Consider the following 19,448-nt stretch of genomic DNA (forward strand, 5'->3'; position numbering starts at 1 on the left):
TGCGCTGCGCCCAGGGGAGAGCGCTGACCCGCGGGTCCCGCCCAGCCAAAGGAGCCGGGCGCCCGTCAGCCCTGCGCTGCGCCCAGGGGAGAGCGCTGACCCGCGGGTCCCCGCCCAGCCAAAGGAGCCGGCGCTGCCGTCAGCCCTGCGCTGCGCCCAGGGGAGAGCGCTGACCCGCGGGTCCCCGCCCAGCCAAAGGAGCCGGCGCCCGCCAGCCCTGCGCTGCGCCCAGGGGAGAGCGCTGACCCGCGGGTCCCCGCCCAGCCAAAGGAGCCGGCGCTGCCGTCAGCCCTGCGCTGCGCCCAGGGGAGAGCGCTGACCCGCGGGTCCAGCCCAGCCAAAGGAGCCGGCGCCCGTCAGCCCTGCGCTGCGCCCAGGGGAGAGCGCTGACCCACGGGTCCCCGCCCAGCCAAAGGAGCCGGCGCCCGCCAGCCCTGCGCTGCGCCCAGGGGAGAGCGCTGACCCGCGGGTCCCCGCCCAGCCAAAGGAGCCGGCGCTGCCGTCAGCCCTGCGCTGCGCCCAGGGGAGAGCGCTGACCCGCGGGTCCAGCCCAGCCAAAGGAGCCGGCGCCCGTCAGCCCTGCGCTGCGCCCAGGGGAGAGCGCTGACCCGCGGGTCCCCGCCCAGCCAAAGGAGCCGGCGCTGCCGCCAGCCCTGCGCTGCGCCCAGGGGAGAGCGCTGACCCGCGGGTCCCCGCCCAGCCAAAGGAGCCGGCGCTGCCGCCAGCCCTGCGCTGCGCCCAGGGGAGAGCGCTGACCCGCGGGTCCAGCCCAGCCAAAGGAGCCGGCGCCCGTCAGCCCTGCGCTGCGCCCAGGGGAGAGCGCTGACCCGCGGGTCCCGCCCAGCCAAAGGAGCCGGGCGCCCGTCAGCCCTGCGCTGCGCCCAGGGGAGAGCGCTGACCCGCGGGTCCAGCCCAGCCAAAGGAGCCGGCGCTGCCGTCAGCCCTGCGCTGCGCCCAGGGGAGAGCGCTGACCCGCGGGTCCAGCCCAGCCAAAGGAGCCGGCGCCCGCCAGCCCTGCGCTGCGCCCAGGGGAGAGCGCTGACCCGCGGGTCCAGCCCAGCCAAAGGAGCCGGCGCCCGCCAGCCCTGCGCTGCGCCCAGGGGAGAGCGCTGACCCGCGGGTCCAGCCCAGCCAAAGGAGCCGGCGCCCGCCAGCCCTGCGCTGCGCCCAGGGGAGAGCGCTGACCCGCGGGTCCCCGCCCAGCCAAAGGAGCCGGCGCTGCCGCCAGCCCTGCGCTGCGCCCAGGGGAGAGCGCTGACCCGCGGGTCCCCGCCCAGCCAAAGGAGCCGGCGCCCGTCAGCCCTGCGCTGCGCCCAGGGGAGAGCGCTGACCCGCGGGTCCCTGCCCAGCCAAAGGAGCCGGCGCCCGCCAGCCCTGCGCTGCACCCAGGGGAGAGCGCTGACCCGCGGGTCCCGCCCAGCCAAAGGAGCCGGGCGCCCGTCAGCCCTGCGCTGCGCCCAGGGGAGAGCGCTGACCCGCGGGTCCCCGCCCAGCCAAAGGAGCCGGCGCTGCCGCCAGCCCTGCGCTGCGCCCAGGGGAGAGCGCTGACCCGCGGGTCCCCGCCCAGCCAAAGGAGCCGGCGCTGCCGTCAGCCCTGCGCTGCGCCCAGGGGAGAGCGCTGACCCGCGGGTCCAGCCCAGCCAAAGGAGCCGGCGCCCGTCAGCCCTGCGCTGCGCCCAGGGGAGAGCGCTGACCCGCGGGTCCAGCCCAGCCAAAGGAGCCGGCGCTGCCGCCAGCCCTGCGCTGCGCCCAGGGGAGAGCGCTGACCCGCGGGTCCAGCCCAGCCAAAGGAGCCGGCGCCCGTCAGCCCTGCGCTGCGCCCAGGGGAGAGCGCTGACCCGCGGGTCCCCGCCCAGCCAAAGGAGCCGGCGCTGCCGCCAGCCCTGCGCTGCGCCCAGGGGAGAGCGCTGACCCGCGGGTCCCCGCCCAGCCAAAGGAGCCGGCGCCCGTCAGCCCTGCGCTGCGCCCAGGGGAGAGCGCTGACCCGCGGGTCCCCGCCCAGCCAAAGGAGCCGGCGCCCGTCAGCCCTGCGCTGCGCCCAGGGGAGAGCGCTGACCCGCGGGTCCCCGCCCAGCCAAAGGAGCCGGCGCCCGTCAGCCCTGCGCTGCGCCCAGGGGAGAGCGCTGACCCGCGGGTCCCCGCCCAGCCAAAGGAGCCGGCGCCCGTCAGCCCTGCGCTGCGCCCAGGGGAGAGCGCTGACCCGCGGGTCCCCGCCCAGCCAAAGGAGCCGGCGCCCGTCAGCCCTGCGCTGCGCCCAGGGGAGAGCGCTGACCCGCGGGTCCCCGCCCAGCCAAAGGAGCCGGCGCCCGTCAGCCCTGCGCTGCGCCCAGGGGAGAGCGCTGACCCGCGGGTCCAGCCCAGCCAAAGGAGCCGGCGCTGCCGCCAGCCCTGCGCTGCGCCCAGGGGAGAGCGCTGACCCGCGGGTCCCCGCCCAGCCAAAGGAGCCGGCGCCCGTCAGCCCTGCGCTGCGCCCAGGGGAGAGCGCTGACCCGCGGGTCCCCGCCCAGCCAAAGGAGCCGGCGCTGCCGCCAGCCCTGCGCTGCGCCCAGGGGAGAGCGCTGACCCACGGGTCCCCGCCCAGCCAAAGGAGCCGGCGCCCGCCAGCCCTGCGCTGCGCCCAGGGGAGAGCGCTGACCCGCGGGTCCCCGCCCAGCCAAAGGAGCCGGCACTGCCGCCAGCCCTGCGCTGCGCCCAGGGGAGAGCGCTGACCCGCGGGTCCCCGCCCAGCCAAAGGAGCCGGCGCTGCCGCCAGCCCTGCGCTGCACCCAGGGGAGAGCGCTGACCCGCGGGTCCCCGCCCAGCCAAAGGAGCCGGCGCTGCCGCCAGCCCTGCGCTGCACCCAGGGGAGAGCGCTGACCCGCGGGTCCCCGCCCAGCCAAAGGAGCCGGCGCTGCCGGCGCAATCACGCCGGTCCGCTCCCCAGCCGGGACCTGCAGCCAGGCCTCCCGGGGTCCCTTGCCACCCCACCCCCATGACGTCACAGGCACACTCTGCATCGGGCGCCTCTGATGTCCTCGATTTGGCCAGGGAAACATGGAACCTGAGCGTAGGTCTTGGCAGGTGAATAAACAAGGAGCAAATCTGGGCCCAAAATCTTGCTCACCTGCTGACCCAGGGCTTTCAGAACTGGGGGTGCGCTGCTGGAGTTCGGGGTGCCTGTGTGAGGCTCTAGGTATCCCACACGTGTACAGAATGGGCCTAACTCTGGGCCTGCAAACCCTGGTCTCTCTGCTTGAGTTAAAGGAGAAACTCCACCAGCTGTCAGCCGTAGTAGAGCTTTTATCTTCTGTAGCCCCTAGCGGGAGCAATATACACACCCAGGGGCCAGTACATTGCAGCGTGAGGCGGGGCGAAGGGCAGCGCTCACCGGGGATGATCTTGCATTGCTGGAAGGTCTCCATCAGGCTGTACATCTCCTCTTCCGTCAGCAGGAGGTTGAGGTTATCCTGCCGCAGGGAGAGACGTTCAGAGAGAAACACCCAGGGGTTCGTTAGCACCTGGAGAACAGCCCCGGAGCTCCATCCCAGCTGCCTGGCGGGATCCGTAATCCCGCCAGGGACTTTGCCAGCCCCATCCCAGCAGCATCTGGCGCCTCCCGAGCGTGTAGCCATGGAAATACGGAGAGCCACCCGTCTGTCTCTTTCTCCCTTCCCGGTGTGCAGTGGAACTAGCTCAGTTCGCTTGCAGGCCGCATGTTACGGGAGGGAAGCTGTGCTCTGTGCGTGTGGACGGGGGCGGGGTGCTGTGCACACACGTGTGCGTGTGGAGGGGTGTGCGTGCAGTGCGGTGTCGCACAGCGGGGTCAAGAAGGATTTGGCAGGGGAAAGCCGAAGTGACAAAGCAGGTTTTGCATTTTGTTCTGAACATGGCGAGGTCTGTTGACAGGTTACAGGCGCGAGCGCGGGGCTGCGGCATGCTGGGGTGTTATTGTAGGGCTGCTGGGGAATGGTGGGGGGTGGGGGCGCTGGGGTGTTATTGTAGGGCTGCTGGGGAATGGTGGGGGGGTGGGGGCGCTGGGGTGTTATTGTAGGGCTGCTGGGGAATGCTGGGGGGTGGGGCGCTGGGGTGTTATTGTAGGGCTGCTGGGGAATGGTGGGGGGTGGGGGCGCTGGGGTGTTATTGTAGGGCTGCTGGGGAATGCTGGGGGGTGGGGGCGCTGGGGTGTTATTGTAGGGCTGCTGGGGAATGGTGGGGGGGTGGGGGCGCTGGGGTGTTATTGTAGGGCTGCTGGGGAATGCTGGGGGGTGGGGCGCTGGGGTGTTATTGTAGGGCTGCTGGGGAATGCTGGGGGGCGTGGGGGCGCTGGGGTGTTATTGTAGGGCTGCTGGGGAATGGTGGGGGGTGGGGGCGCTGGGGTGTTATTGTAGGGCTGCTGGGGAATGGTGGGGGGTGGGGGCGCTGGGGTGTTATTGTAGGGCTGCTGGGGAATGGTGGGGGGTGGGGGCGCTGGGGTGTTATTGTAGGGCTGCTGGGGAATGGTGGGGGGTGGGGGCGCTGGGGTGTTATTGTAGGGCTGCTGGGGAATGCTGGGGGGTGGGGCGCTGGGGTGTTATTGTAGGGCTGCTGGGGAATGCTGGGGGGTGGGGGCGCTGGGGTGTTATTGTAGGGCTGCTGGGGAATGCTGGGGGGGTGGGGGCGCTGGGGTGTTATTGTAGGGCTGCTGGGGAATGCTGGGGGGTGGGGGCGCTGGGGTGTTATTGTAGGGCTGCTGGGGAATGCTGGGGGGTGGGGCGCTGGGGTGTTATTGTAGGGCTGTCGGGAGTGACACCGTCTGTCTGGGCTCGGCGGGGGGGTGAAGGGGCTGGGGGGGACGCAGGGTTTCGGTTATGGGAAGCGGAGCCTCTGCCGTGCGGGTCTGGGCCCAGCCAGGTGCCTCCGTCAGCCTCTGGCTCCTGCCCTGTGCCCCATGGGGCAGCGGGGCCCTGGCCCAGGCACGGCCCTGGGCCTCGGGGCAGGTCAGGGCGCAGCTCACCCCATGGGGCAGGGGTCGGGGACTTGCCTGCGGCTGCCCGGGCAGAGCCTGCTGTGGGCGTCCCCAGCTCGGAGCTGCCTGCCCACCCTTCGTGCGCTCCCCAGGGCGCCGTGGGGCCCGGGGCTGGCCCTAGGGCAGCGCCCCCCCGCCACACTCACGCAGTAGTAGCAGCTCCAGCCCGTCTCGGTGTGCGCCGTCTCCGTCACCTCCACGGCGCTGCTGTTGTGCAGGAAGCCCATGCGACGCAGACAGCCGTCGTGGTAGACCCGGGTGCACACCCTGCAGGGGAAGAGGCTCTCCGCCGTCCACACCTCGCAGATCTCGCACATCTCGTCGCTGCTCACCTGGGCGTGGCAGGCGGGGGGGCGGGGTGAGCAGGCGGGGACCCGGCACACGGACCGCCTCGGCGCCCCGCTCCCCCATTCCCTCCGCCTGCCCGGGGCAGCAACGCAGGGCGCAAGGCCCCGAGGCCAGGATCTGTAACCGGCGAGGGGGCTGTGTGCGGGGAGAAGGGGGCTCAGCTCCTTTGGGGATGGGGGCCACACGAGAGAGAGGGCAGTGGACAGATGCATTGATGGGTACATATGGGGAAGGATGGAGGAGGGGTGTGTGTCGGGGGGGAGAAAGACAGAGGGCTGTGGGGGGTAGAGGGGGTGGATAGAGAGGTGTGTATGGCAGTGGATGGATGGATAGATGGTTGGATGGAGCGGTGTGCAAGGGGAGGGATGGAGGGACGGAGGGGTGTGTATAGGCAGGGATGGGGGATAGAGGGTGTGTGTAAGGGGAGGGATGGAGGGGTGTGTAGAGGGATGGATGTGTAGGGGGATGGGGAGGGATGGAGGGATAGAGGGGGTGTGTAAGGGGAGGGATGGAGAGGTGTGTATGGGGAGGGACGGATGGAGGGGTATGGATGGGGAGAGATGGAGGGATGGGTGTGTAGGAGTATGGAGGGGTGCGTATGGGGAGAGATGGAGGGAGGGAGGGAGGGATGGGTGGAGGGAGGGAGGGATGGGTATGGAGGATGTGTGTGTGTGTGTAAGGGGAGGGAGGGATGGAGGGGTGTGTATGGGGAGGGAGGGAGGGAGGGAGGGAGGGGTGTGTAAGAGGATGGATGGATGGATGGATGGAGGGGTGTGTAAGGGGAGGGATGGGGATGGATGGAGGGAGGGAGGGATGGATGGAGGGGTGTGTATGGGGATGGATGGGGAGGGAGGGAGGGGTGTGTAAGGGGAGGGATGGGGATGGATGGATGGAGAGAGGGAGGGAGGGATGGATGGAGGGGTGTGGATGGGGAGGGAGGGAGGGAGGGAGGGGTGTGGATGGGGAGGGAGGGAGGGAGGGAGGGGTGTGGATGGGGATGGAGGGAGGGAGGGAGGGGTGTGTAAGGGGAGGGATGGGGATGGATGGAGGGAAGGAGGGATGGAGAGAGGGGTGTGTATGGGGAGGGAGGGAGGGAGGGGTGTGTAAGGAGAGGGATGGGGATGGAGGGAGGGAGGGATGGAGAGAGGGGTGTGTATGGGGATGGATGGGGATGGAGGGAGGGGTGTGTATGGGAATGGATGGGGATGGAGGGAGGGAGGGATGGGGAAGGATGGAGGGAGGGAGGGATGGAGGGAGGGGTGTGGATGGGGAGGGATGGGGATGGATGGAGGGAGGGAAGGATGGAGGGAGGGGTGTGTATGGGGATGGATGGGGATGGAGGGATGCGGATGGATGGAGGGAGGGAGGGATGGGGCTGGAGGGAGGGAGGGGTGTGTATGGGGTGGGATGGAGGGATGGGGGATGGATGGGGATGGAGGGGGGAATGGAGGGAGGGATGGGGATGGAGGGAGGGAGGGATAGATGGAGGGGTGTGTAGGGGGAGGGATGTGTACAGGAAGGATGGACAGATGGGGAGCTCCTTCTCCCTGTCCCCAAGCTGAGGTTGCCTGCGCTGTGGAACCACCCCCCCAACCCACACCCGGGGTCACCAGGTCTCTCCGTGGCCTCTCTAGCCCCTAGTGGGGGGCTGCAGGTCAGGACTGAGGGGCCTGGGCCCTGGAGCTGTGGGGAGCACTGCACGGGCCGTTCGAGGGCATCAGCAGATCAGCCCCTGGCCCATGGGGGAGCGCTGCAGCCGAGGGCCGACAGGTGCTAGACGTACTGAGTGCAGAGCCCAGGGCCGGGGGAGCGGGGGGTCGGGGTGGAGGGGCGCCGAGCCCAGGGCCGGGGGAGCGGGGGGTCGGGGTGGAGGGGCGCCGAGCCCAGGGCCGGGAGAGCGGGGGGTCGGGGTGGAGGGGTGCCGGCAGAGCCGGTGCGGAGGAGCCCAGGGCCGGGGGAGCGGGGGGGTCGGGGTGGAGGGGCGCCGAGCCCAGGGCCAGGAGAGCGGGGGGTCGGGGTGGAGGGGCGCCGAGCCCAGGGCCGGGAGAGCGGGGGGTCGGGGTGGAGGGGCGCCGAGCCCAGGGCCGGGAGAGCGGGGGGTCGGGGTGGAGGGGTGCCGGCAGAGCCGGTGCGGAGGAGCCCAGGGCCGGGAGAGCGGGGGGTCGGGGTGGAGGGGTGCCGGCAGAGCCGGTGCGGAGGAGCCCAGGGCCGGGGGAGCGGGGGAGCGGGGGGTCGGGGTGGAGGGGCCCTGGCTCTCCGCTCGGCTTGGGCAGGCTGGCACGGCTGGCTGGGCTCCTTTCCTGGGGACCATAAAGGCCTCTCTAGGGCCAAGAGCCCCAACTCCCTGTGCACGTGACCCTTCTCCAGCACCCACCGGCCAGTGGCATCCAGAGCAGCACACACACCCCCAGGCCACAGGCCTGGGCACAGCGGGGACCCATGCTCCCCCCCCACGTGCTGCCAAGCTGACCCAGGCTGCAGGCCTGTGGCCGAGGGTCAAAGGTTAAGGCAGGAGGGGGCCAAGCCCCCCATGGCCCGTGGCTGTGATTGCTGCAGTGACTTGTGCCATGGGCCTGCAGCACCCAGACGGTCTCCCCACACCGAGGGGCAGCCAGGGGCTTTCAGCAGCACCCGAGGCGTCGCCCACCTCGGCATGGTCCCCCGCTGGGCCCTGGCGCCCAGGACGAGGGGATTTGACCTGCCCTGGAGCAGCGGGTCCGTCTGCCAGCCCCAAGCTCTGGGAGCCCCCTGCCCCTTCCCACTCGCTGGCTGCTGGTGCCTGCCCCAGTCTGGGGAGTGACGGGGAGAGCAGGTTACGCCGGCTCCTCTAAAGTGTCCACCTGGGCTCCCCCGTCTCCATGCCCGGTGCCCCCCAGCACTCACCTGCTCCCGTTGCTCCAGGCTGATCTCCAGCGGCTCGTCATCGTGCAGCTCACGCGTGGGCCGGACGAAGGCCGGCGGTGTGAAGCGGTTGGCGCGGTCGAACTCCTCTGGCTCCACGCCCCGTCCGTCCCGCAGCCGTTCCCAGGCCGCCCGGTTGGCATGGCTCTCCTCCCGCTGCGTCTGCGAGGGGCCAGCGGCCTCCGGCCTCTCTTCCTCCTCCTCCTGCACCTCCCGCACCTCGTGCTCCAGTGTCCCCCGGCGCCCGCCCCACGCCTCCGCCTTGCGCTTGGTGGAGGGCCGCTCCCGCAGCCCGTCCTTGAAAGCGGAGACGGCCAGGCTGACCTTCTGCACCTGCTCCACCGTCTGGCGCCGGGACATCAGCACCCCCATGGCTCTGCTGGCAGGAAAGAGGGGGTGGGGGGGTCAGGGGCAGCCTGCCTCGCGGCTACCGGCCAACAGCTCCCAGCCCTTCCCCTCACCAAAAGCCAGCCTCTCCTGGGGTGCGCCATGGCAGCTGCCTCTACAGGACTCACTCACCACTGAAAGGCCACTGCCTCTGGGGCAGGGCGCAGCAGCTGTTTAACAGCGCACACCAACGCTGCACAAGACTCACGCGCCCAGCTCAGAAATGCAGCCACCTCTGGGGCAGGGTGCAGCAGCTGTTTAACAGCGCACGCCAACGCTGCACAAGACTCACGCGCCCAGCTCGGAAATGCAGCCACCTCTGGGGCAGGGCGCAGCAGCTGTTTAACAGCGCACGCCAACGCTGCACAAGACTCACGTGCCCAGGTCGGAAATGCAGCCACCTCTGGGGCAGGGCGCAGCAGCTGTTTAACAGCGCACGCCAACGCTGCACAAGACTCACGTGCCCAGGTCGGAAATGCAGCCACCTCTGGGGCAGGGCGCAGCAGCTGTTTAACAGCGCACGCCAACGCTGCACAAGACTCAAGCGCCCAGCTCGGAAATGCAGCCACCTCTGGGGCAGGGCGCAGCAGCTGTTTAACAGCGCACGCCAACGCTGCACAAGACTCACGTGCCCAGGTCGGAAATGCAGCCACCTCTGGGGCAGGGCACAGCAGCTGTTTAACAGCGCACGCCAACGCTGCACAAGACTCACGCGCCCAGCTCGGAAATGCAGCCACCTCTGGGGCAGGGCGCAGCAGCTGTTTAACAGCACTCAGCAACCCAGCACCACAGAGTGGGACAGGAGGTGAAGAAAAATTCCTTGTCCAGCTGAAGCTGCAGGGAGGGGTAAGGGAGAGTGGTGGGGAATCGACTGATCCGTGTTAGGGTCTGACCCGGGTTTATACCCAGATTCTTGTAGAAAGTGCCCAGGTCCTGCCCTCGGTGTGGTTGTGGCTCTGGCCTGAAAGAGGCGCTCAGGGGAGGATGGGACAAACAGATCAGCCATGGAGAATCCCCTCAGCTCTCCTCTGACCCTTTCCCGGGGCCTGGGCAGCCCCAACCCTTCACGCTGCTCCCCCGTTGGGTGGCGCTCGCCAGACTCTGGTGTAGACACAATCAGAGACAGCCCCACACCACACACAGATACGCACCTGCAAACACAACCACGTGCTCCCTCCCCTCCCGGAGTGGCGGAGGAGGGGTCTGGGCCAGGCTGTGGCAGCTCCAGGCCCAGCTCAGACACCAGCTCCAGGGCCTTGAGCTAGTCCCTGCACCCCTTTGCTTGCCTGGCCTTCCCTTCCCTGGAGAGCGGAGCCCAGGGTGTTCTCCTGGCCCCGCCGCGGGGAAGGGGCGTCAGCCAGCGTGTGGATCCAGCTTTGCAGATGCAAACCCTGCAGCGGGATGGTCTCTCCGGGAGCAGATCATGCCTAAGCCGGCGTGGAAATCGTGCTTTGCGCGTCGTCTGTCAGATGAACAGTTCAAAGAGCCCTGGCCCGGCCAGGGAGTGTGAGCCCAGCTCAGCCCCAGCCCTGCACCCCGAGCTGGCTGTCACACGCAACACGCTCCGCATGCCAGCGCACACCCGTCTCCCTCCTCCACGCACAGCCCCACAGCCCTGTCGCATGCAACACACTCACCTAAACACCGGCACGCTCATGCACCCACCCCCCTCCCTCTCCCACCCACAGCCCCCTGTCACGTGCAACACAAACCCCCAAACACCGGCTCGCACACAAACACCCCCCAGCCCCCTGTCCCGTGCAACACACCCAAACACAGGAACGTGCACAGACGCCCCCCACCCCATACGCACATTCAAGCCCCCCGCTATCCACAGGTTTGCCGTTCAGGTGGAGGACACAAAACCCCAGTACGTCCCATTGCACCCTCTGTTATCGGGCCCGGGGTCACCCGGGCGACTCCGTGTCCCCTGCCAGTCGTGTGCTATCAGCGAGGCTTCCCAGCGGCCCCACTTGCCCCCACATCACGCGTGCGCCCCCCCGCCCCGCGTTCCCGCTGGGCCAACGAGCGGCCCCGCGCCCCAAACGCTGCCCGTCTCCCTGCGCGCTCTGCTTGGCTGGCGGGCGCGATTGATTTCCTCCCCGGTTGCCAGAGCAACCCAGGCTCCCGCGGGCCGGGGCTGGCAGGTAAGGGATTTGCGGATGCTGTGCTGGGGGAATCGCGTGCAGGTCCCGGGGCCCCCCGCTGCAGCGTGCCCGCGGGGCATGCCGAGGGCCCCGCAGGGCGGAGGGAGGGTCCAGAGCCCCCGGAAAGCAGCGCCCCTCCCTGTGGCACGGCCCATTGACGAGGGAGGGGAGAGCCAAGGGAGGCGCTGCCATTGCCAACCAAACTCCCGGGAGAGCCACGCTGCAGGCCCAGCCAGGAGCATTGGCCCAGCCCGGGCGCTCTTGTCTGGACAGGCCCAGCGCCAGGAGAACCATGCAAGGAAGGAGCCCAGGGCACGGGGCGGGCAGACAGCAGCTGCTGGGAAGCAGCAGCGTGGGCAGGCGGGCGCCACGCTCCCAGGGGAGCGTCGTGTGCACAGTGAGGGCAGGGCCATGGGGGGCTCTGCCATGGGGGCACCATGGCACCAGGAGAGGACATGAGCACAGCTGGGGCAAGAGGGTGCTGGCGGGCGGCGTGGGGCCCTGTGCCATGGGGCTGCTCGCTGGTCACGCTGCGCATGTGGGCCTCAGGCTCCCACCACCCCTTTGGGCCCCGTGGGCCCTGCCCCACATCTCCTCCCCCACCTTAGTGCCAAGGAATAAGAGCAGTGGAAGTACCGTCTGCTGCAATGGGAGAGACCGGGCCAGGCTGGCTGGCAGCCGTGGGGCAGGGCCCATCGCCTTCCCTGAGACTAGCCTCCCCCAGCCACAGGGATGCAGCCCAAAAGCCAGTGTCCTCGCTCCTTAGAGCCTGTGACATGCACGCTGCCCTCACATCCACACACTGCCCTCACACACACACACACACACACACACTGAAACACAAACACACACACTGCCCTCGCACACACACACACACTCAGAAACACAAACACACACCGCCCTCGCACGCACACACACACACTGAAACACACACACACACTGAAACACAAACACACACTGCCTTCGCACACACACACACTCAGAAACACAAACACACACTGCCCTTGCACACACACACACTCAGAAACACAAACACACACTGCCCTCACACACACACACACACTGAAACACAAACACACACCGCCCTCGCACACACACACACACTGAAACACAAACACACACTGCCTTCGCACACACACACACTCAGAAACACAAACACACACTGCCCTTGCACACACACACTCAGAAACACAAACACACACACTGCCCTCACACACACACACACTGAAACACAAACACACACTGCCCTTGCACACACACACACTCAGAAACACAAACACACACACTGCGCTCACACACACACACACTGAAACACAAACGCACACTGCCCTTGCACACACACACACTCAGAAACACAAACACACACACTGCGCTCACACACACACACACTGAAACACAAACACACACTGCCCTTGCACACACACACACTCAGAAACACAAACACACACTGCCCTCACACACACACACACTGAAACACAAACACACACCGCCCTCGCACACACACACACACTGAAACACAAACACACACTGCCTTCGCGCACACACACACTCAGAAACACAAACACACACTGCCCTTGCACACACACACTCAGAAACACAAACACACACACTGCCCTCACACACACACACACTGAAACACAAACACACACTGCCCTTGCACACACACACACTCAGAAACACAAACACACACACTGCGCTCACACACACACACACTGAAACACAAACGCACACTGCCCTTGCACACACACACACTCAGAAACACAAACACACACACTGCCCTCACACACACACACACACTGAAACACAAACACACACACCGCCCTCGCACACACACACACTCAGAAACACACACGCTGAGAAAGACACTCACACACTGCCTTCATACATATACGCATTGAGAAACACCCACACACTGCCCTCACACGCACACACTGCCTTCACACACACACACACACACACACACACACACACACACACACACAGAGCCAGCAGGGCACCCTCCCCCCGCCAGCCCTGCAGGAAGAGGTGTGTATATGCACACAAACACCGAGCAGAAACGCCCCAATTCCCACACTGCTAATCCGCAGCCACAGCCCTGCGGAGAGCGCGGCAGCCTGGGAGCCTGGCAGCCCCGCCGCCCCAGCTCGCCCCGCCGCAGCGCTGTGAGAGCTCGAGGACACGGATAGTCTGATTAAAGAGCGAGCGCTCTGCAATATCACCGGAGCCCGCGGGAGCCGGTTCAGGGCTGGCTACGGGAGCTCTCGAAAGGGGAATCCGCATCGAATGGGGCCCTAGCGGGAGGCCGCCAAGCTCCATCCTAGGCCTGACGCTTTTCAACGTCTCCCCCGCCCCGATCCGGGCAGTAAATATAAAATCCCTGCTGGGAAAACGTGCGGCGGGCACACAGAGTGGCGGAGCTATAAACGGTGACGAGGCCCCACCGAGCGATTGGGGTCACTGCGTAAGCCGGGCCTGTGAAAAGCCAAGCAGGGTTTTAGCCATGTGGCGTTCTAGGGACAGGGCATCCGGCCAGACCCATGGAAGCGGGGCTGTGCCCTGGGAGGCAGTGACTTGGGCCAGAACGCAGTGCGAGGCTGTGGCCAAAAGGGTGAATGCGACCCCTGGCTGTACAGACGGGAGGAGAACAGGGGGGTGATTTTGCCCTGCATGCAGGGGAACGTCCTGGCCTGTGAGGGGCAGGAGGGTCAGACTAGTGAGCTAATGGGCCCACAGGGCCTTGACAATCATTATCACGGTTATGGGGCTGGAAAAGTCCTGAGGAGCAGGAGCACACAGCTCTGAGAGAACACAGCGCTGAGCCTGCCTTGCTGTATAAAATACGCCCCGGTGCATTCGCCGCTGTGCTCGGAAGTATCATCTGAAATAATTACAGCTACGCGGTGCGTGTCAAAGGAAACGAGCAGACGTGAGTGGCTTTGATCGTGTTTGTTCACCTGCTCACTAGGCTGTCAAATACGGTGCCCGGCAATGGCTCTGCCAGTCAGTGAGTGCTCGCCAAGCTCTGCTGTAGCCACAATCAGAGACACCCACACACTGCACACAGATACACACCTGCAAACACAAACACTCTATTGTGCTCCGATCCCCGGACATAACTCTGCACAAACACACTCAGCCAGGTGTATAGCCACCCCCAAACACTGACTACTGCACACACGTGCACCAAGGCATGATCATACACACCCAGGCAGAAAAACACATACACACACTCACACTCAGCTCTCTAGTCACACACACAGACATGCCTGCGGTAGATTTACAAAGGCACACATACACCAAGATATGTTCATGGCCACTTGTGTGTTCAGGCAGACATATGGACATGTATCCATGCACACCCCCCCACACAGGGCCATTTTCTTGCACACCCACACACAGAGAGGGGCATTTTCATGTGCACACACAAACACACACCCAGGTGTGTCTTCATACACCCCCCACTCACACACAGACATGTATTCATGCACCCATACATGCATACACACACAGAAAGATGTGTATTCACGCACATGCACACACAGAGGTGTGTATTCACATGAGTGCACACACATGGGTGTGTATTCATGCACACACCGAGGCATGTATTCATGCACATGCACACACAGAGGCATGTTTTCATGCTTGCACAGAGGTGTGTATTCACGCACACGTGCACACATAGGTATGTATTCATGCACATGCATACACAGAGGTATGTATTCACATGTGTGCACAGAGGTGTGTATTCACACACATGCACACACTGAGGCATGTATTCACACACATGCACACACATCAGTGTGTATTCACACACACACAGAGGTGTGTATTCACATGCACATGTACACAGAAGCGTGTAGTCACACACATGCACACGCAGAGGCATGTATTCACAGGCATGCATATTGGTGTGTTTTCACACACACAGAAGTGTGTATTCATGCACACACACAAAGGCGTGTATTCACACACACAGAGGCGTGTATTCACACACACACAAAGGCGTGTATTCATGCACCCTCCCATCCCCGTCTGGAATCCGGCCCACCGTGTGGATACGTGATTTCCAGAGAGGCGTGAGTGGAGAGGAAAGGGAAGGCGGGTGTGTGAGTCGCAACGCAGCGTCTGTGTGGGCAGCCACCTCCGGGAACCCTCAGCTAATCTGCTCTCGCCAGCCTCGCCTCCCCCCGCCCTGCGCTGCCCTGCCAGCAGGCGAGGGAGAGACACAGGGACAGGCACACAGGGAGGGGCCGCTGCCCCCCACGGGATGCTGCTCCATCCCCCGCCCCTGCCCAGCTGCCTGGCACGAGAGGCCAAGCCTACTGCTGGGAGCGGCGCAGAGAAGACACCGGTTCCAAAGGGCCAGAAACTGGCCCCTGGCCCTGTGGCTACGCAGGGAGGGGAGGGGGCAACCAGAGATGGAGTTACACAGGGGAGAGGTCAGAGAGAACTGAGCAGCAGCTCCCTGAGTAACGGTACCCCAAGTAACAGCCCTCTGAGTACCAGTGCCCTGAGAAACAGCCCTCAGAGGAACACCACCAGCACCCTGAATAACAGTAATAGTGCCTCAAGTAACAGCAGAGTGAGTACCAGTCCTGGTACCCTCAACAGTACCCAAGTAACAGTACCCAAGTAACAGTACTCTAAATGCCCTTTCCAACAGCAATGGTGCGAGGGGTGACAGGACCTGAAGAACAGCACTCCAAGAACAGTATCCGTATCCCAGATCAATGTGTCTGGAGGAACCATACTGCAAATAACAGTGCCCCCAAAACCCTACCCACACCCCAAGCAGCCGTACTCCGAGTGCAGTACCACCAGTCAGCGTGCCAGCCCCCTGCCCCCGTAGGCATCTGGTGCTAAAGGAGCCATGTCCCCCGTGCCCTGGCGCCGTCCCTCGCCAGCCTCCACGGCTCCGCCACGCTGATCTGTGGCCAGAGGAATTGCTGATTTTCCTTTACTGAGGCCAAGATCAACACCTCCTCTGTGGGCCCCCCAATCCCTCCTCATCCCCCACGCCAGCCTGGGCCTAGAATCTCCTTAGCCGGGGGCCTGGGTGCTCCCTGTCCCCAGCCAACGCGTCTCGGGTCCATTGGCAGCCCTGCCCGGCCAGAACAGACGACTCCCCTGTATTTATTATCAGCCCCGCACCCGCGCGGGCCCTTCCCACAGCCCCGGGACCCCTTTGCCAAGCCCTCCCTGCTGGCAGAGCTGCCGCGGGGCACAGGGCCTGCTCCACGCTCTCATGGGCTCAGAGCGTCGTGAGCTCCCTCCCTGCCTGGCTGAGGGCTCTGGGCTCCCGCCACCCCGGCCTCCACCCCCTTGCCACTGCAACAGCCTGGCGCGAGTGGTGCCTAGTGTGCCCCAGGGTGTTGCCGTGCCCCCCGGCTTTAGGGGAGCACCAAACAACGTGGCTAGAACCTCAGGCTGCAGCATCCTTCTCCCAGGCTGCCCTCCCCATGCCCCAGGTCAGCGCACAGGCCCTCGGGATAGGCAGGCAAAGGCAGCTGGTGCAGCTACCCCTGCCCTCGGCGCCGTCCCTGGCGCCCACGCTCCCCATGTCACAGTCTCCCACGCGCAAGGCAGCTCAGGGGGAAATGCCCCCAGTGGCTCCCTGGGTTCCCCGGGCACTGCAGGCCTCAGCTTGCAATGGTTCTCCCGGGCTCTCACCCACCCAGGCGCTGGGTCCAGCCAACCTCCTGGACGTCCCCCGCTCCCTTCACGTGTTCAGCGCGTCCGCTCGGGGTGCGAGAGCCTTCCCCTCTGCAGCCCCCTCCCGTCTCTCTCCAGCCAGGGCATGTTCTCCCCTGACCCTTGCTTGGCTGTCTCCAGCTCTCCCGCCCCACAGCCATGGCAGAGACGCTACGCAGCAGTGCTGCTGACATGCCAGCCTTGTCCGGGGCACGCTGAGCCCTGCCCCCCGGGGCACGCAGAGCCCTGCCCCCCGGGACACGCTGAGCCCTGCCCCCCGGGGCACGCAGAGCCCTGCCCCCCGGGGCACGCTGAGCCCTGCTGGTGGGTCCCTCAGCATGTGCTGACACCTTGGCATGGAGTATCCGGTGCCGCCGCTCACCTTGGCACAGGCTAGTGCCAGCCTGACCTTGTCGCCCAGCACAGCCTAGGGGCTATTTTTAGATCTCCTCTCTGGAGACGCCAAATCTGGCCGCAGACAGCTGCAGTCTCCACATGCTGTTCTGTCCTCAACCTTCACACGGCAGCGCCAGGCTTCATGCAAGAGGCTGCAGCGTCCCTCCACCCCTGCGCCAGCTCGCCACCCATCCCTCCCCACTGGGAGCCGGGGGCAGAGGCCACCCCCCTGCTGGCAAAGGGCTCAGCCCCGGGGGAAGGCTTGGGGGTGAAAGCGCTCGGCTACATCACAAGCACCTCCCAGGCTCGAACTAACGCTTCCTCCCCACCCCTGCTAAGCAGACCCGGAACTGCACCCCCACATACAGAAGGGGAAATTGAGGCCCAAGGGTCACACCCCATATGTGTCAGAGCAGGGCACAGCCCTCAGGAGGAGCTGGCTCCTAGACCTATGCTCCTCCCACAGTGCAGAGCGATGACCACAGACCCTGGGAGCAGCACATGCCCAGGGGACAGCCAAGAGCAACTGAGGCAGGGGGCTTCTTTGCAGGGCGTGAAACAAACTCCCAGCGACAGGAGGGGTACATAGGAATGGGAAGGGCTTCAGGAGGGGGGGAGGAGGAATCTTTGGAGGAGTGTGTAGACAGAGGCCATCCCAGGGCACAACCCCCTGGCCTGGGGAGCCCTGCAGGCACCCTGCCTCAGTTTCCCTCAGGTTCCAAAAGTAACTCACTCACACGCAGAGCCTTTACAATAACAGCCCCCTCTCCCGGGGCCTAATGGAGTCAGATTAACCCGCTCCCCTTTTAGAGTCAGGGATTTGCACCCTCCTTCCTGTGGTCGGGTGGTCCTGAGCCCCTTGGCCCAGAGCCTCTTCCCCCCAGGCTCAGGGGATACCCCGACTGCCTTCCTGGGGCTGCATCTGCACTGACCTTTCCCCTCAGCAGCTCCCCCTTGACTGTTTTTGGAGCCTCCTTTTTGAGCCACCTGCCCAGTCATTTGGCCCCAGGCGGGTCTCATCACCCCACACCTCTGGCTGGCCCAGCTGGGACAGAGGGGATCCCCACCCTGCCCGCTCCTGGACCCTGCCTTCCCCTTCCCTCGCAGGCCCATCTTCCTCTCCCACTCTGACCCCATTAAGGCCTTCGTCCACTTCCCCGGCACAGGCGGAGGAACGGGGAACTCACCATCTCCTCTGGCCGCCAGGGCCAGCCCGACTACAGCCGCGGTGCTGGGGTGCATGCACGACTCACACACGGCTACAGGGGCCGAGCTGGCGGACGGGTGGCTCAGGGCTTGGGAAGAGGGCCAGGGCTCATGCTGGCAGCGGCACGAAGCCAGCATGGTCTACTGGCCAGTTGAGATCCCATGTGACACGAGCTGGCAAGTCTCAGCCTGGTTCCTAGGGGACAAGTGTCCACTGCAGGGGCACCCTCCCTTGCCCTGGCAGAGTGGCTGTGGGGACTGACCCCCCTTCCGGGGCAGGGCTCAGGCACTGTGGGAGGGTTCGGGGGGGGGGGTGCCTGGCGTAATGCTGGTACTGCCGGCTCTGTGCATGGGGCACTTCAGGCCTCGCCTCTCCCCTGGGCGAAGAACGCGGTTCCCTAAACCCCAGGGCTCTGTGCCGCCCTGCCCTGCCTGGTGCCCGGCAGCCCCATCAAACACAGACTGGAGAGAGGAGCTGCCAGCTCAGCCAGCCGCCAGCCAGGGGCCAGCTCAGAAGCCCCCCTCCCTCTGCCCCCCGCAGGGCTCTCTCCAGCCCAGGCTCCTCTGCAGCAGATTGCCCCGCTGGGCGGCCTTTGGAGCCCCCTTCGGCCGTCAGAGGGCATTAAAAATGCCTCTTGGCTCCCCCCGGGCTCAGCTCCAGCCCAGCAAGTGAGGGCCGGGGGACAGCTGCCTTGATCTTCCCTGGGAGAGGAACCTGCATGATGGCAGGTCTCTCCTGCTTTGTATCCCCCTAGTAAAAGCCCCTTTTCCCCTCCCCAGCCCCCCTCCCTCCAGGGCCTGTGCCTGGCTTCCCCAAACAGGGCAAGGCAGGGTGGAGATTCCCCCCCCCCCGCCTTAGAAGGGGGAAACTGAGGCATGGAGAGGGGCTGGGATCAGTGCTCAGGAGATCCCATCTGCTCTGAGACAGGTGAGCAGGTCCATGGTGGGAAGGTGCCAGGGGCTGGGGGTGAGAGCTGGCTGCGGTGGGGGGCTCTGCAGGGCATGGAGAGGGGCTGGGATCAGTGCTCAGGAGATCCCATCTGCTCTGAGACAGGTGAACAGGTCCATGGTGGGAAGGTGCCAGGGGCTGGGGGTGAGAGCTGGCTGCGGTGGGGGGCTCTGCAGGGCATGGAGAGGGGCTGGGATCAGTGCTCAGGAGATCCCATCTGCTCTGAGACAGGTGAACAGGTCGATGGTGGGAAGGTGCCAGGGGCTGGGGGTGAGAGCTGGCTGCGGTGGGGGGCTCTGCAGGGCATGGAGAGGGGCTGGGATCAGTGCTCAGGAGATCCCATCTGCTCTGAGACAGGTGAGCAGGTCCATGGTGGGAAGGTGCCAGGGGCTGGGGGTGAGAGCTGGCTGCGGTGGGGGGCTCTGCAGGGCATGGAGAG

The 19,448-nt window shown here is 65.8% G+C and overlaps 1 protein-coding gene across 6 annotated transcripts in view; it reads right to left on the reverse strand.

Moving 5' to 3' along the window:
* PHF24 (PHD finger protein 24) overlaps positions 1-19,448 on the reverse strand; it is a 43,961-nt gene that overhangs the window by 16,963 nt on the left and 7,550 nt on the right. For 4 of the 6 annotated variants that reach the window (XM_073343336.1, XM_073343338.1, XM_073343339.1 and 1 more), the window contains 3 exons: positions 8,216-8,609; positions 5,131-5,316; positions 3,368-3,446 (listed from right to left, as the gene is read on the reverse strand). In XM_073343336.1, coding sequence (XP_073199437.1) covers positions 3,368-3,446; positions 5,131-5,316; positions 8,216-8,605 — 655 coding nt within the window. In that variant the 5' untranslated portion in view covers positions 8,606-8,609. Of the gene's footprint in view, positions 1-3,367; positions 3,447-5,130; positions 5,317-8,215; positions 8,613-9,906; positions 10,109-19,448 lie in introns of all 6 variants that reach the window. The other 2 variants (XM_073343334.1, XM_073343333.1) reach the window with 2 other exon arrangements.

The sequence above is a fragment of the Lepidochelys kempii genome, chromosome 5, assembly GCF_965140265.1.
Source record: "Lepidochelys kempii isolate rLepKem1 chromosome 5, rLepKem1.hap2, whole genome shotgun sequence".
NCBI classification, from domain to species: Eukaryota; Metazoa; Chordata; order Testudines; family Cheloniidae; genus Lepidochelys; species Lepidochelys kempii.